General features: G+C 41.0%; 1 protein-coding gene across 1 annotated transcript; it reads right to left on the bottom strand.

Moving 5' to 3' along the window:
* Positions 1-9,416: 9,416 nt before the first annotated feature.
* Positions 9,417-17,254, bottom strand: LOC101851961 (flocculation protein FLO11-like). Its single transcript, XM_013084522.2, has one exon. It carries the CDS (start codon positions 16,732-16,734, stop codon positions 11,056-11,058), a length of 5,679 nt encoding a protein of 1,892 aa, XP_012939976.1. The 5' UTR covers positions 16,735-17,254; the 3' UTR covers positions 9,417-11,055.
* Positions 17,255-18,053: the final 799 nt, after the last annotated feature.

The raw sequence follows: 18,053 nt of genomic DNA, 5'->3' as shown, positions 1-18,053 counted from the left end.
TTGCGTTAGCTACATAGATTATCATTAAATTACTACATGCATGTTGTCTGCACAAGTTCTCCAAGCCATTCACAAAGTTTGAATCTCTCTAACTCACAATTTCCAATCCTAATAATTATCAGTTTCCCATGAAGTCATTTAACGGTACATGCATTACAGCATCTGCGGAAAACAAGACTCTGGGGCGATTATTTTTAACTTAATGGAACTCTGAGAGTGACACAATCATAGATCATATTTGGCACTAAGACACCTAAATTTGAAAACAACAGATTGCAAAATTGGCACGATCCTATACAACTTCTAAAAAGTCATTCTTGAGATATGAACATCCCCCTGAGATTGGAAAAAAATATTCTTAGTTTAACTTATTCCATGAAAATAGATCAGCCACAGTCAGCTCAATCATTCCTCTGCAAATGTAAAATTCTTTTGCTTTATGGTGAGCAAGTATCAAGCAACTCTTCACAGTTCACTGATACCTAACAGTTGTACCAAGAAAAAAAAGATAAGTTGTATTGTAATCTTGCACAATCCACTGAACAGAATTTTCATATACACTAATGAACTTGTATCCAATTTGCTGTGATGTCATCCATACAAAATGCGTAAAAAACATTTTTTTACACAAAGGGGACAAACATTTGTACGACAGTGTACACCGTAGCCAATTTTAGCAAAGGAAACAATAGTGACTGTGCAGCTTGAGATTCTTCCAGCTATATCAGTAGAGTGCTCTAAGAAGTCTAGAGTCAAGGCATTCATAGATTTAGATTTCTTCAGACAGAAAGAAAAACATAAATGTTGAATCTTTTAACTCATGGGGTAACTTTAAAAGATGTGCACCTTCACAACCTACATTCTAGACTCCTACCAGGATGTAGAGTTTTCGATGTTACCAAAGCAGCAGTTCTAAACTCCCCGGTAAAACTTGTCTGCAGTGAATAGGTTCATGAAACAACTTCAATAGTCCACAATACTTCAGCAGCGAACACATGCTAAAAGGACTCTCATCTAAACAAATACTAATAGTAATAGCAAAACACTCACTAGTATTTCACCAGTAAGAACCACTTGAGATTGCCCTCCCCAAATTCGTAACACCCTGAAGGTGAAGATGTATGCTGAGACAGCAAGTCTTTATCTACTTCAAATGCTCAAGAGAAAAGTACGAATAAGCAGACAAAATACCGTTTTTGAATACCGTTACAATTACATCTTGGAATAGACTGAACTACGATGTATAATTCAAGTGATTATCCAAAACAAGAAAAGCCAAATTTAAAAAGTGAAAAACTGATCGCTTGTGGTACACAGGCATAAAACCAGTCTTTGCCATCATAAGCAACAATTGTATCTGAATGAAACACGACCACTCACAAGTATGCCCATTTTCACTCTCTAACTAAAAAAAGCCTTACCAGTCTAGGACTCACTGCGAGAAAAAAAAACTTCCCTTTCCTTCGGGGAAGAAGAGATCTCTTTATCCCTATGCCTGATAGTGCCCCTCCCCCCCCCCTTTCCGACATTCTCTGTATTTCATTGGACATTACAATTCAAATCACCATGCAAACAAACAAAAAACAAAAACAAAACAAAAAAAAAAACCTAAAAAATTCAGAGCGCTGAGCATTTAAACAGAAAGTACACAACATATTCCACTAAGCAGAAGCACACTTATACTTCATCAAGTCCCTGACAAAAGCAGTGCCATGCAATCAACAGCTATTGTATGACAATAACACACATAAACATAAAACTGCCTAAACTAAATCTGATGAAAAACAAACATACACACGGATGACAGTCTCTCTCCGATAGTCAAGGGCTACAGGTCTGTGTACCTTACACATCCCTAAAATACAAACACTCCTTATTTAAAACAACTATATCATTTGCGTATGAAAAAGAAACAAGTACCCTCAGAAACCAAGACTAGGTCAGACCAGTTCATGAAGCGAGCTGACTAAAACATCTCTCTGGCATAGCCTGGATAAAAGAGAGCACAACAGGCCTTCTGCTATCTCCCAGTGATTTAAAACGAGCATCCTCACCAAAACATTGGATTCACCATGCCTTAGTTATTTTTCAGGAATAACCCTTTGAGCCCGGATCTCCTGAGACTAGTGCGCCCCCCCCTGCCTGAGCTCCCGAGCAATATCCATTCAGGGTAGTCCTCGTCACCACTAGCATCTAATTCAGAAAGATCTTCAAACTAATAGTAGTAAATGCAGTTTCCCGTGCATGTATTGTGCCAAACGAGCCGGGTTGGGGATTGGGTCTCACTCACCGGTGGCTAGGCATACAGGGCCGTTTTTACGCGTCACTGACGTAAAGGAGGCCAGGGCTCAAAGGCTTGAACATTGCAATTTGCAAGGCAATGTGACAAGATCCCTGACAATAAACATTTCATACAATTTCCAAATTTCACATGAGTAAGTTTCTCACTATTTCCAGCCACTTGTGTTTCCCACCTGTCAGAGGGTGGTACACAGTATGAAACTAGCATCTCTACTCTGACTGGGCCACACAGAGGGCACAGAGAGGGCACCTCAGAACAGACTTGCTGTAAATCTTACAGGCAATTCTAAAAAAAAAAATAAAAAAAAATCAAACAAGGGCAAAACAGCCAGCCTTTTGTGCAAGTGGTTCACTTACTACAATTGTATGCCCAAATCATTTAAAGTAAAGAGAAAAAAAGAAGTACACATTATGCAAGGTAATTCCTCTATGGTGGCTTAAGACAAAAACAAAAAACGTTTGAAAAAATCTGAACATATAAGCATTTTTGTGGTCCTCAACATGACCCCATCATGTTTCATCTAACTTTTCACTTAAAAATACAAATAATTCTGGTCATCATCAACCTATAGCCATTTACTTATATTAAGGACATTTCAGCTGTACCATATCATGATAGGAAGCCCACGATAAAGTCCTGACAAGCAAAAAAAGTGAGAACTTGGTGAAAAAAACTTCATGTATGGTACCCTAAAACTTGAAACGTGTCTTTTCTGACAACAGGAGCAAGCTCTCATCCCTCAAAATAAATATCATTCAACACTTTTTACACTGAAAGTTGCGATTTACCCACATGAAAACAATAGCCAGACTCTGAACAGGCAAAATAAAGGAGACCATTTCGAATACATTTTACAATATTACCAAAAATATCTTCAGAATCACACCAGGTAAAGTGTAAAAACACAGGCATAAAACGAAAAGAGAAAATGACATCTAGTCTATGCCCAGAAGACCCACATCAAAGAATATCAATACTGGACTCCAACCGTTATTGCCAACACACTCATTTTCTCGACAGCGACAAACAAAAACACGATTTCACTAGACTGACCCATCAACTGAGAGCAAAAAACCGCCTTCAAAGTCAAGCTGTCAAATTGTAGTTAAAAAACGACTCGGCGTAACCACTATTTTTATCCAGAGCAGATAATAATTATCAAGGAAACAAGTAGAAGGAGCACACCACTGCATCAAGCACTGTCCAGCACAAATTACTGTGTAATGGTGGCCAGTGAACACGATAATCAGGCACCAGTATTTCTACCAAGTTCAGACAGTCGGGGGAAGACGAGATGAACTAGATAGGACTGAATCTTTCAACATGATACATGTAAACAATCTAGATCTACACCTATTTAACCCCCCCCAAAAAGCACACACACCCACCGAGGTCAATGACAGCCATCCTCAAAATGACAGCCAGGTGTGCACAAGCCGGTAAATGTATGTGCTGAAACTTTACCCTCTAACTGTAAGACTATCAGTGACAAAAATTCTCATTTTAACCAAGCCTTGTCCTGAACAAATGTAAATTTTAAAGAACATCTTTATAAGACCTAAGAGAAAATTTGATTGTCTATAATAAGAAGTTTGACTTAACAAGATTCCGGGCGATAGGCAGTCCAGTGTTACACTTGGACTACTGCATTAACTCTATTGACAGTTTTGATGTTCACACAATAAAAAAAATTACCCAGATATGTCTATCTAAAGGAAAAATTGAACTAGAAACTACTAAAATGAGTTCAAACAACATCTGACGTCTTCGTTCAAATTTGCTTCCAGACTAACAGAATGCCAACAGGAACAAATACAGTATTCAATTATCCATACGTCCATCAAAGAAAGCAAATTGACTATAAACAACTGTCCTCACAAGAACTAAAGAGCTCTCACACTTTGGACAGTTAGAAAACAGTACTAACAAATGCATCTTAAAATAACCAAGATATGCACTTTGCAAATGTCAAGGAGTAAACATTGCCCGATAGAAACGCCAAAAAATGGAATGAGAAAAAGAGAAAAAGAAAAAGAAAAAAAAACCCACATTAAAAAAAACAGTAGCAGGAAACCAAACCAATGGAAGGAAGCCGGGAGACACTGAACAACATCACAGGTTATCGATTTTTTGACAATACTAGTCATAAAAAAGCTACAAAAAATTCCCAAACAGCACCGATAAAGAAAACAAAACAGAACTACACAGAAATAATGAAAAAGAACAAAGGAACCACACTTTAGACTCCAACCGCCAAATTATTTGTCAGACTCACACACTACGACGCTTAAACTCCAGCACCCCCCCCCCCCCCAAAGACTTAAGTCAGACCAACCATATCTGTGGGTACCAATCAACTAACAAGAAACTGCACATTACACTGGACAGTGCAAAAACCAAAAGGCTGTAGATCCATACCATGATGCTAAATTTTGATTGAGGGGACCACACCAAAAGTTTAAACAGAAGATGCTCACGGGAACCAGTACGAACTCATGAACCAGAATTCAGGAAGAAAAAGTACAAGCACAAACATGACCACACTGCCAAAATGCCCCCCCCCCTTAAAATGAGGACTAAAAATAGCCTCATTAGAGAACAAAGAGGTGAAAATAGAAAACAAAAAAGACATTAATAGATTTTCGTCATCATAACCGTGTACATTTTCAGGTTGCCTGAGATACTGAATCATATCTGAATATATTTGATATTGGTACCAAAAAAGTATGCACATAGAAAAGAAAACAGTCAACCTCCATTGAAGCATAGCATTAGCAAGTCAAGGAGCACGCTTTCCTCAAGTCTAGATTCATTGCCCCCCTACTTTACCAAAATCATACTCTTCCCCTACCTTTTAAATCGTGATATTTGGCCTCGCACAAAAGCTATTAAAACACACACTTGTTTGGAGACATTCAAACCATAAACCTAATGGAATACAATAGTCTCCGCCTAAGATCCCAGTGCTCGGGAGCAAAGGAAAATGCATGATCTTAACCAATTCATCAGGGGGAGAAGCCACAGTGAATCATATTCAGGCCCACAATAGGTAAAATGATCTCCCCTTTCTTTGAAATGAACTGATGTGACCCCCTGAGTGGGTGTATGACTTATGGCGAGCAAAGGGTCATTACCACCTTGATGACATGCCATTTTCACCAATCCAATCATGAGTCTCAAGATCTGTCCATCCAATTGCTCCTCCCTTTAACCTGTCCAAAATTTCTCTTTATTTATTGTTTTCCATCTCAGAATCAAGTTCCTCTTCCTCTATTGTAATGCACCATTGTATTGTGATCGCACCCATTAAAATTCACTCCGTCAGGCAAATTCCAGAGTAGAGATAAAAGACAACTCTTGCGATGATCAGAGAAACAGAAGGACCAATGAGCTCACAGTTCAATGTGATCTCATCAAATGCGCCTTGTAGGCCCTTCCCACACTTTGACCAGCTGCGCTCGTTTGTCTTTTTGTTCTGCAAATTATTGTCCGACATGCAGGATCTTAGCAGAATGAAGCCATTCAGAACAGGATCTTCGGGGTGACTTTTGTGTTGTAAAAATTCTGTATTCTTACAACAGCCCCAGTCATTTTTCTGCACTCCCTAGCAATCGAAATGGAAGTGGGAAATTTAAAGACAAGAATAAACTCCCACTATTTGTCTTCGAGCTTTTACCCCATGGTAACGTCACTAGAGCAAAAACATCCACTTTTCTTTCACTTTCAGTACATCCCCCCCCCCTAATGAAACTGAAAACATACGCTCTTGGGACAGGTGGAGGCCGGAGCAAGGCTGAGAATATACGCTCTTGGGATGGTGGGAAGTAAGCAGTGCTGAAAATATCCACGCATGGGGCTGGAAGAGTTAAGCGAACCGGGACCGTTAGTGATCGGATCTTGGGCGGAGGCTATTGTACTTCTGCCAGTCACCCTTTTTCAAGATTGAATGAAAGTAATTTCACTGCCATACAAGAAAGTAAATTCTGTCACAACTCACCTGAGGAGACAGCAAGAGTTTTCTCTCTCTCACTCAACAAAAACAAACTGACACCTTGTTCCCAATGATTCAACCTCCACTAACAAGAATATGAGATATTCGGTATTCCTCAGCTCCAACCTCAGTTCTTTGTATTTCATGAAATGTTCAATGTCTGACAAAAAATATGGACCACAATAACTCACTATCCCTCCGAATATTGTTCTAGCATTACATTTACAAAACAATGAAATTGTCAGAATCCACATGCTACTTTCAGTATTATCATTACTACAACACAATTGACCTTTACAAAACCGGCTACAGCATAAAACACTCTTGATATAAGACTCGTTGCCAAATAAGGAGAAAACGTACATACCTCAAATTATAAAAGCCCATATGTGCCATTTTATGTGTCCGTAAGTCAGTGTTAAGAATTTACCATGCAGAAAGCAGAAATATGATTTACTTTGGCAGGATAAAATGCTTGAAGCTGACTCTCTCAATAAAAAAAATCTGCGCTTTATGAAACAAATCCTATGAAAGTATTAATTTTTTTTAAAACCCTGAAGGGATGAGAAAACCGAAGAATTAGTTTGGAAAATATATTAGCACTTTAGGTTAATCGTGGAACATGGAAATAAAAAATATAAAAACCCACATTGACAAAAAAAAACCCCAAACCCCAATAAAATCTGTTTCATAGTTGAAGAGATTTAGTCATAGCCAGTTGAAAATTCGATTGGCTTACAATATATTGTACGAGATATTTTGAACGGTCTTATTTGGCACCGAGTCATATTTTCATTTGAAATCTTTCACATACATCTTAATGTGCACATAGAGCATTCATTCATGAACATCAAGCCTGAGCCTGATGAAAGACACTAAGCAAGGGAAAGATCACAGAACGAAATAGGAAAGAAAGAAATGAGTATATAAACCATGTCAATATCAAGAATGAACAAACCCTAAATACATTGCGAACTGAGGACAAATCTATCACTAGCAGAGAGATTGCATAACAGGCATTTGGTTTTTCTTCGTGGCAGCCATATAGAAAAAAACCAAAAACAACCTTTGAATTAGAATTCTAAACCCCTTTCCAAAAGAAACTGAACAAAAAATGAAGCCCCAAGTAACATTCACATCACAGGGATTGAGGATCCAACACTTTGACAGCGGAGAGCAAGGCTGAGTATTGTTTCACGCGGAAGAAAAAAAAAAGGCAAAAAAGGGGTTCAAGACATAAATCTAATCCACAGAGCTGGGTGGTGGGGGGGGCGCCATGGCCAAAAAGTAACACCAGTAGAGTAGGAGCAATGATGATTTTTCGTAACTCAAGTAAAGTAAGAGCAACTTTTTCAAAGTATTAATTCATCAAAACAGTGTGACGTGGGTCATTCTTATTCGATGACTGTGATAATTAATTTGTAAAAATTTTGGGGGACAAAAAATGCACTTCAAAGTTGCCTCATTGATCTTGTGGTGATATATATGCCGTAAAGTAGTTGACAAAAAAGCAAGTAGACTGTTCAAATTGTGTTTCAATTTTAGTTTTAGTAAGAGTATTATGGCACTTGCAACACAATGTCATACAAGTGCCGAAGATTAGAGGTGTTACAAGAGAGTAACAAACACAAAAAAAAAGAAGGAGGGGAGATGAGGACGATAGTTTGATAAGAAAGAAAGAGCAAATCACACTTGAACACTCGCCAACCACCCACAAATTGTGTTTCAGCCTAAATAACACAAATTAGAGTTTGATAATACAGTCCAATGACTGTGCCGTTTCAGTCATCGCTTTGAAATACATTTATGATGAGCCTCTCTGCCAGATACTATAAGTGCCAAACGCAATTAACACATGGTCAGTAGTGGGTTCAAGACAAGTGCAAATGACCAGATAGTTTCACAAAACCTATCAGTCTCGAGTAGTTTTCCATGTCAGACATCCCTTAGCAATAATTTTAACTCTCTCTGATGGTCTCAAGTAAGCTCAGGAATCTTCTTTCATCTAACTTTCAGTTCCGTGTTTGTGAAGCCCACTCAAAGAAGGGTTCCTAAATTAGAGGAATGCAAGTCGGGTAGAGCAAAAAAAAATCTTTAAAAAAAAAAATTTAAGGTCACGAAAACAAAGTAAAAGTTACCAATAAGGTAAAGCCAATTAAAATTGTGGGGGGTAACACATCTTTGCACACAAAACAATCATAGTAACTGAAGAAAGTCTAATAACCCAGTTCTGTCTGACAAGAAGGCAGTGGATAAAATATCCACTGTTCAATTCATCGATCAAAGAAAACAAATGTTTCCTGCATTAGAAAGATAAATGGCTCGACAAGTGCAACAAGTCTTTGATAACGTAATGTAGGCAATGATAATGATTATAGTGTGGCACCATCAGTAGGTTTTTATTTCCTAGTGTACAATTGAACAACCTACTGGAAGGTTTTGAGGGGATTTTGTTACAACCTGTAAATTAAATGCACTAGACCACTTTAATCTAGTAGTTTAAAGTACACGTGTAGCAAGAGGTGCAATCTAAAATCTTTTATCTCATAAGGCAGCGAACTGAGATGCAGTCAAATATATTGAAATTAAGACCTTCCCTAATTCCTGGGGGGTTCCAAGGTTAAAATGAAGCTACATGTACAAAGGATAAAAGATATGAAAAGGACACACAGACACCATGCCCTGCGAGTTCGTTTCAAGTCTTACATTTGCCTAGTGGTTAGGCTACCGGACTCGTAATTGTGAGATTGCGGGTTCGAGCCGCTGACCAGACGTTGTGTCCTTGGGAAAGGCACTTTAAATGAATTTTCCCCTCTTCACCTTGGTGGGAATGGGTACCCAGCTATAGACAGTGAAAGATCTTGTCAGTTTGTTAGTGTGTGAGCGCTTAACCAGCTGCTTGCACTGCATGCTTCCCGGGAAGCTGAGAATGTTTCTGAGTGTTCTATGGTCTGCTGGGGTAATAATATAGTGTAAAGCGCACAGAGCTTGCTTTCGAGTGGGGACAAGTGCTATACAAATGCTATTTATTATTATTATTATTACATTTGCTCCAACTCTACTGTTGTTGACCGATCACCAACAGTGTTATGAATGAAAAAAATAACCCCCGACTACATAGGTACAATTATTTTTTTTCTAAATATAGAAATACTATTTAATTAAAACTCAAAACAGCAAGGTTGTTAACATTCTCTGTCTTGAAGCCAACCATGTGAAAATAAAACAATACCAGAGACAAAAGTAGACAGTGCTTTTTGTCTTGGCACTGAGATGCGTAAACCTGTTGTGCTGGGAGTTGTGAATTGCAGTTTTAGGTTTTAAGCTCTATGGCTATGAGTGCAATGATGCAAAATGTAACACCATTTATTAAGAGAAACCTGTCTCCACATTATACCCAGTTCCAACATAATAGAGATAGCTCCACAGAGTATTGATAAACGATTTGTTGACGAAATATTTTGAAAAGGAAACTTCCAAAAAGCAACAGCTCTAGACACTGCTATCTATTCTATGTTCGCTAACACTAACGAAACAGGAGGATGTAGATTCACAAGGCAACTGTGACTGAGCTCACTAGTAAACTTGCAAAGCACCAATAAATAAAGTATCTATCATATTTTTAGACCTAAAGCACAGCGAATTCTCCAGTAAATGCTAGTACTTTATGTCCAAAAGATTAAATCAAGTAATACACAACAGTTGACAGATATGAGAATGAAAAATCAAGTTCAGCTGAGGAAAAGGTAAGAATGAGGTTCAAAGACCATACCAATAGAGAACAAGCAGACAGAAATGACTCATTGCCAATAAAATCTGAACAAATATAAACATCACAAAAAGTATCACAAGCTCATTAAAAAAAACTAATGATGTGAGAGAACGTTTCTTTTACTGTCTAAAATTCATTAACCTTGGTCAACCAAGGTAAAAAAATCTTAAAACAGGTCTGCCCAACAAAAGGAAACAACCAAAAGTAGTGGAACAAACGAATGAAACCAGCAGCTGACTGATATTACATAAAACTATGAGGCCTTTACTGTTAGACAACATCAATGACCAAGCTCAGTAATGCTATCTTCTGAAGAAAAATGAGGAGAAAATGTACAAAACTATGAAACAGGCAAAGGTCATCACAACATACAAGATCCATGATTATTTACACATAAATACTGTACACAGACTTAGGTTTGTGATCATAAGTTGATGGGTTGAAAAGAAAACAAACAAAAAACTTGAGGACGAAATTTATGAGCACACAGAAGAGAAGCGAGGAAGGAGAAAAATATCTAAAAGTTTACAGTGGTGGTAGCTAGAATTCATTCTATCCACTTGAAGGTTTTTTGGTACAACCTCTGCATACATTAGTTGAGAAAGTCAATAGCTATGTCATATAAATGCTTTCACAATTTGAAGTAATGGCACTTGGGAGTTTTTCGTACTGATTTAGCTATCACTAGTCATACACAATTATTTCGTTAGTCACTTATTACACCATAACTTACACTTTAAAATAAAATGTAACAAAAATACGAATGCAAAAAAAAAAAAAAGGAAAATAAAAAAAAACAAAACAAATGTCTCCTCAAATCTTTGCCCATATAGCAAATATCGAGTCTACAGTCAAAAGTTACAAACATAGGTTCCTCTCAAGAGCAATGTTGCTTACACAAGTAACTTCAAATTCATCAAAACCCTTGATTGCACAGCAATAAAACTGGAACACATGTTCGCACAATAAGAGTATGCCGTAAACTTTTCATCAACTGATAAAACCCAGGGCAACATCCATCAAGTCATCATCTATCTCACAAGGTGAATCTGATCCTTTTGGAGTTGATGCACCCGAATGTGTCGGTCCAAGTGCAGGAGACTTTGTACTTTTATTCACTGAATTTGCCAAGTCAGTTGCGTTTTGAGGACTATCTATCACTCTACTCTCTTCACTCACATGTATGCTGTTAACCACAGGCTCGCCTTTCACAACTGGGGAAGACAATTTGCTCACAGGGGAGGCAGAACTTATGGACCTTTCACAGCCGGCCTTGGATGATGTACGCGGTGACTCCTCATCATCAATGACTAAACCGTTTTCTGGACTACTGATATCGCTAAGGGGACTGCTCACAGATTTTACAGACTTCCTCTCTGAGCTACTCTGAGTCTTTTCCTTTTTACCGCTGTCATTTTCTGAGATGTCATGTTTATTGTTTACACTGTCTTCTGTGTTTTTCTCCACAACCTGAGAGGTCTTCTTATCCTCTTCTGACCACGGTTCAACCACAGCCTTTACAGACGGAATTTTGAAAACATTTTCATCAAAATCTTTTTGTTTCTTCACACTACCGGCAGAAGTGGGTGTGGGAGGTCGAGGGGAGTTATTTCTACTGGAGGGAGCTGATTGTGGGGACTGAGTAGTAGGTGATGGAGAAGGAGTTCTGGAAGAATTGACGGCGTGCTGTACGTTGGTCATTGCAGCTGAACACTGAGTAGAAATAGCTGGTGGAAGCCATTTCTCCTTTGTCTTGTTTAATTGCACATTGTTACTAGATACAGATTGCTTCATGCTTTCCCCCTCCAGGACTGACTCCGAATTCTGAGGACAAACTTTCTGAGTGTTGGGTTCAAAACTTTGCTCAGTCTCTTTGGTACTGGGCATTTCCGTTGGTTTTTTATCACATTGGCTTAAATCAGAGCCCACTGGAGTCTTATCACTACCCCTTGTCCCAGACTGATTGGTGGAGACAACAGGAGCACTTCCTGGACAAGGGTTGCATGATTTTCCATTGTCCACGCAAGAAAAATTCTTTTTTTCCGTATCTGGAGTAGAAACTATCTTGACAGAGTCAGAGTTGGGACTGCGAGGTTTTTCATTCTCATCTGGCATGTCTTTGTGAGATTGTGGGTCCCCCCTGAGATACTTGTTGCTGCTAGAACTTACGGCAACCTTGTTACTAATGTTGCTTTGATTACCCACAGATGTAGATGGGGATACAATGGAATCAAAAGTGCTTCCCTTATTTTTCAGCTTATCCACTATCGCAGAGAGTGAATTCTTTCGACCCCTTGAAGCTGGAAAGCTAAACTTGTTTTTATTATCTGCACTAGCACTGAGAGGCGTTGTGGGAGTGGATGAACAAGAAGTCAGTTTCTCCGAGGACGTAACTTCAGTGGAAGGTTTACTGCTGCCTTTGTGGGAAATATTTTGCCCTTGATCTGAGCTTATGGACCTCAACTGAGCAGGTGCTGTCGTTGGGACTGAGGACGGGCTGCTCACAGGCGGTTGTGAAGAAGAACCAGAACTGTACGCAGGTGTAGGAGTAGGCGTAGCAGTGGCTTTTGGTGTCCCACTAGAGGAGGACTGTGATGATGTGGACGTGCGGCTGGAAATGGTAGATGGCGTCTGTGATGAGGATTTTTGAGCAGAGATAAGTGGCGTGGAGGGTGAAGAGATGGAGGATGTTGGGGCAGCAGTAGCTAGGACACTGGTTGTACTAGCTGGGAGCTTATTCACAGAGCTGCTTCCAGAAGACAGTGCAGGTTTCAAACTGCTGCTCTGGCTAGAGGAAAGAGTGGATATGGAAGACGTTTCTGTGGTTTTCAGAATAGTTTTAGTAGTAGGAGACATTTTATTGTTGCTGCCTGTGGTTTTCAGAGTGGTTGTGGGTGCGTGCTGAGATTTATTGGCATTTGCTACACTAGGTGATTTGTTGTAATTGGAGACTTTTGAGCCACTCTGAGACTGCTTTGTGGTACCTGAAGAGGATGGTTTTGCTACAGAGGAGGACGATGAACGATTAGAAGAGCTGCTCAGACTGGGAGACCGACTTGAGTTTGTGTTAGGTGACCTACCAGAGCCTGATCCACTGATATTAGGAGATTTGTTTACACTGTTAGTGTTGGGAGACTTGTTTGTCACGTGGTGTAGATTGGGCGACTTGCCACAGCCACTCACGGTGGGTGACTTGCCAACAGAGGACTGTTTCCCATAGTTGGGAGATTTATTTACACCTTGTGTGTTTGGAGATTTGGTCACAGAAGAGTTCTGTGAGGGTCGTGAACTGCTGTTGTTCATGTGACTGCCGGATCCATGCTTTTGTGTGCTCGATGAATTATTGCCGGAAGATGAAAACTTTTGACCAGAGTTACTAATCACACTGCCATTTTTGGGACTGCTACTAATACTACTGTTTAACTTAGCACCACTGCCATATGGCTTCTGAGGGACATTAGGATTATTAAAATTTGAGCTGCCTGCATTTCCTTTCACAACAGAATTATAAATTGCATTGCCTGGTGCCTTATGACTATTTGCGATACCGGGTCCTGTCTTCTGACTGCCTCCACTAGCAGGCATACTCCCACTAGTAGAATTCACAGTCCGGTTCATGCCCACTGGACCCTGAGGCCTCATCTGAGGTGAGTTCATAAGTGGACTAGGCTGACGATGCAAAGTCCCAACACCGCCTCGATTTGCGTTGAACCCTGGGTTCGCTCTGTTGCCCCCTCCAGCACTGGAAGCACCACTCCCAGGCATGGCTGGACGATTGCTGTAGTTGAACGGCGGACCCGAGTTATTACCTGGCAGCCTGCCTCCCCCTGGCACAGTGCCTGACGTTGTGCCAGGGTTAGGCCGGCCCCCGGGGCCAATTGTGTAACTGTTGTTGGATTTAGTCCCCGCTGAAGCAGGACTGGTCCCTGAGGCTGGATCTAGGCTTGATGTGCGGTTTATGGAAGTGTTTGAAGATGAGGAAGACCGTTTTGGAATTCGAGGCAGACTGGCAACTTTGCTGACTGTGGGGGCATTGGGCAGAATGCTGGACAGAGATAGATTAGCAGCCGTCGTGCTGACTGGCGCACTTGCAGGGGCTGTAGCTGATGGCAGTGACTGAGATGAACCACGACGCTCTGCCAGGCTGGACGAAGATGGACCCCGTCGCTCTAATAGCGAGCTGAGAGCGGCAGACCGCTTATCACTTGTGGGCGTTGATGCCGAGGTAGAGCTCCGCCTTTCTTGCTTCATGCTTGCTGAAGAACTCCCAGCATTTTTAGAGCCAGACTGACTGACATTAACTGTAGAGCCAGAATTTGGCATTGTGAGGGGCTTCAACCTGATGGTGGCTTTGGTCACTAGCTTTGGGTCCGTTTTGTTGCTCACAACATTCCCACCCACCACTTTGGTATTTCCTGGTTTCACAGAGGATTTGTGACTAGCAGAAGACTTTGTATTGGTCACCACAACATGTTTGCTAGAACCGCTGCCAGTACTTGCCAGCATATCCTTTTCTTTCACAGCCTCATGGACAGAAGACACCATTTCTTTCACATCTTGCTTGTTGACTAGGGCTTTCTCTTCAATTAGAGTGGAGGAAATTTTCTTTGAGATTTCATAACTCTGACCTTTGCTATCAGAAAATGAATCAGACTTGTCAGACACTGGTTTCTTCGCCACTCTAATTTTAAATTTGAAATCTGCCTTCTGGTCATTCTCTACTGTCCTATATACAGACTCTTGCACAATATGCTCCGTTTTCTTTCTTTTCTTCTCACGTTTTGACTCGTCTTTTTCACGTTTTCTTTTGGTGGTATTCCCAGATGACTTTTCTTTTTTCTTAGGTTTTTCAACCTTTTGCATGAACGAAGGGTCACTTGAACGCTTCTGTTTATTTGTTGATATCTGAAGTCGAGTTGGTGATGCTGAGTAAACATATCTGTCAGAATAATTCATGAAAGGGCTATCATCATCCTCGTCGCTTTTAAAATCAAACGTTCCACTACTATTGGGTTTTCCATAGGTCATCTCAGATTCGTCGAATGAGTTGCTTGCTTTAACAGTCGGCTTCATGTTATTCTGTTGCTTTAAAGGCCCAACCCTTAGTTTTAAAGAGACTTTTCCTTCTGAATGCTGCACTTTTGAATCACTTTCTGCAACTTCACTTTTTATGGTTTGTGGATGCAGCTGCCTAGAGACATCAAACTTTTCAAAAATGCCAGTCATACTTTGCTTGTCATTGACCAATTCCATACTAGACGAGTGCCTTAACTGCCCTTTGCGTAGAGATGCTGCCGAAGGCTTAATGTCTTGGATGATAGCACTATTGGTAGCCACCTTGCCCATGGTACCATAAGACGCCGCCTCCACAAGCCCATGCTTGTCACTGAAGAAGCTGGACTTGAGTTTGTGCCCAGTGTTGAGCACTGGCGGAGGACTGTCTGATGGAGCCAGCAATAGGCTGCTGAGCTTGGAGTGAGTGCCTGAGCCGTGAATGATGGCTGCTGCTGCATCACTCGGGTCGTAGTCCTTCGCCCTGCCTACCTCTCCCGACCCTTTGAGGTAACCCTCAAGAGAGGTAGAGGCGTTCTCGTTTTTTGAGCCCGATGGAGAATTTTGTAGCATGGTGGGAATTCTTCCTGCAGCCTCATTCTTGCTTAAGACCATGGGCAAGTCCGGCTCCGCTTTGACATCCTTGTGGATGATGCGCTCTACACTATCTGTCAGTTTCTTAATGCTGGACTCCCCGTCCGGATTTTCTTCTGTGAGATCGATAACATTCCTCTGATTGCGAACTGAGCTAGCAGAGTGATTGAGCACTGAGTGGTGGTGATGATGATGATGATGCCCTGAGGGACCGAGAGTGGGTGCCATGACACCAACAACGTTGGGAGGGGTCGCCATTCGGACTCCCATGACCTGGTCACTTATTGACGGGCCCAGATCCAGATCGACAGAGCTGCCCACAGAACCAAGGCGATCGGAGGAGTCACTGTCACTGAACCTGTGCTTTGGACTGGGTCCACTGAAATCTGACTGGGACCTGCGTTTGCGCTGACGCTTGAGCGGCGGATTAGGCGCCGGCTTGCAGTTCATGGGTATGACTGTGGTGGCCACAGAGGTGTTGTCGTCAAGGAGACGGGACAACATGGGACTGTCATGGACCTCCTGCTGGCCACCTGCGCTCAGAGCCTGCTTCTCCTCTTCCAGCAAGTTGGACAAGAGAGACTGGTGGGACTTATCCGTGTCTGGTGACAGGAGCATACCATCACTAGAAGAGTGCTGACTATTGCTTCTCTCCGTCATGCGATGAAACTCCTCTAGTCCAGTCATGATACCACCCGCCTCTGCCAGTATAGGAGGGAGCATAGCACTAGAAGACTGGCCATTAGCCCCGCCACTGGACTGGGAGTGATGAAGAGAGGGGTGCTGCTGATGAGGGTAACTCGGAGGCGGGGGCAAAGGCGGGGGATGCGGAGGCTGAGGCGGAGGCCTTCCCTTGGTCGGGAGGCTTGCCGGCTGGCTCTTCATTAATCTTTGATGCATTTCTTTCCGGAGTAAAAGCTTTTCCATCCTTTCTCGTTCAGCAGCCAACGCAGCTTCCTTCAGTTTGCCCAGCTGTCCTTGTCCCTTGCTGATCAACCAGCGCAGCATTATGGGAATCGACATGCACCTACAGAGAATTGACAAAGAATTACTTTTTACTAAACACTTTTTAAAAAATAACTACCAACAATTATTAAATGCATTATATAAGTACAAATGCTCTTTCAAAGGAAAATAATTTTGCACAAAAAAAGATTTGGTTTATACTTTAGAATTCAGGCTAAATGTATAATTTAAAAAAGCTGAAGAAAACACCATTGTGTATGACACAAGTATTTACAAGTTATAGAATCACATAATGAATGTACCAAAATAAATGCGTTCACTGTGATTGAGATGTCATGAGCGAGTCTCAGAATTGCAGTGAACTAAACAATTTTTCTAAAGCCACCACCAAGTCACTGTGATTCTATTTCTCCCATTTAGTGAATAGCTTGTAACACAACTTCCTTTCTTTAAAGTCATAAACCAGACCTGCCACTCCACGAAATCTAAAAAAATCAATTTTTTGGTGAAAAAAATCTGGATCAACCGCAAATCAATCACAAGGGGCAAGGATGTTCACTCCCGGTTCCCTTTTGGGGGGCATTTCAGCCTGAAATAGTTCATTAGTTAATTTCTATTTTTTCTTCACCATATTAGCACCAAAGAAAGAAAAATACTGATGACCAGACTAGACAAATTAGAGTCGACTGTCAAAACCATGTCTGGGTTTAGCATTCATAGACGCAAAAAAACGTGCAAGACAAAACTTTTGCAGGAGTAACTTCATATTTGGGCCTCAAAGTAGAGAAAAAACCAAAAGAGATCATATACTCGAGTCCCAGTTGGATAGACTGGGAGAGTGCAGGTTACAGAGATGCTGAATCTTGAAAATAGCTTACACATAACTTTAATCACAAGGTCTGACTTTGATCACGTATGCACTCAAGGCAACCCCCATCTTGCCATCCTGCACAGACCTCAGCTCCAATCAAATCTAAAATTTGGTTCCAAGTTTGTTTATTTATATGTACATGTATCACGTCAAGAACCTAAGCCCAGGTGTCTAAAAATAACCCCCCCCCCCCGAAATTCCTGATAGACACTTTGGACCAATGCGATCAGTGTGAACGAACTCTGTTGATCCCGACAACTGACTGTTCCCGACACACGCGCTACACAAACGAGGTCATATCACTTGATGCGAACGCACGTTTAAAAGATCCACCGACAGGTTTTAATGACGGGCCCGACTTACAGAACTCGGATGAAACTTGTTTTTTAAATAACAGCAGAACAACGAATAATATTGATTATAATTTGTAAGTCATAATTGTTACAGTATCAGGTCATCATCAAAGAATTCTGGGTAGTAACCAAAGTGAAAGTAGATCTTGAGA

This window comes from Aplysia californica, unplaced genomic scaffold (genome assembly GCF_000002075.1).
Source record: "Aplysia californica isolate F4 #8 unplaced genomic scaffold, AplCal3.0 scaffold00299, whole genome shotgun sequence".
Taxonomy (NCBI): domain Eukaryota; kingdom Metazoa; phylum Mollusca; class Gastropoda; order Aplysiida; family Aplysiidae; genus Aplysia; species Aplysia californica.
The sequence above is the reverse complement of the archived record's forward strand: the minus strand, read 5'-3'. Positions and strand labels throughout refer to the sequence as shown.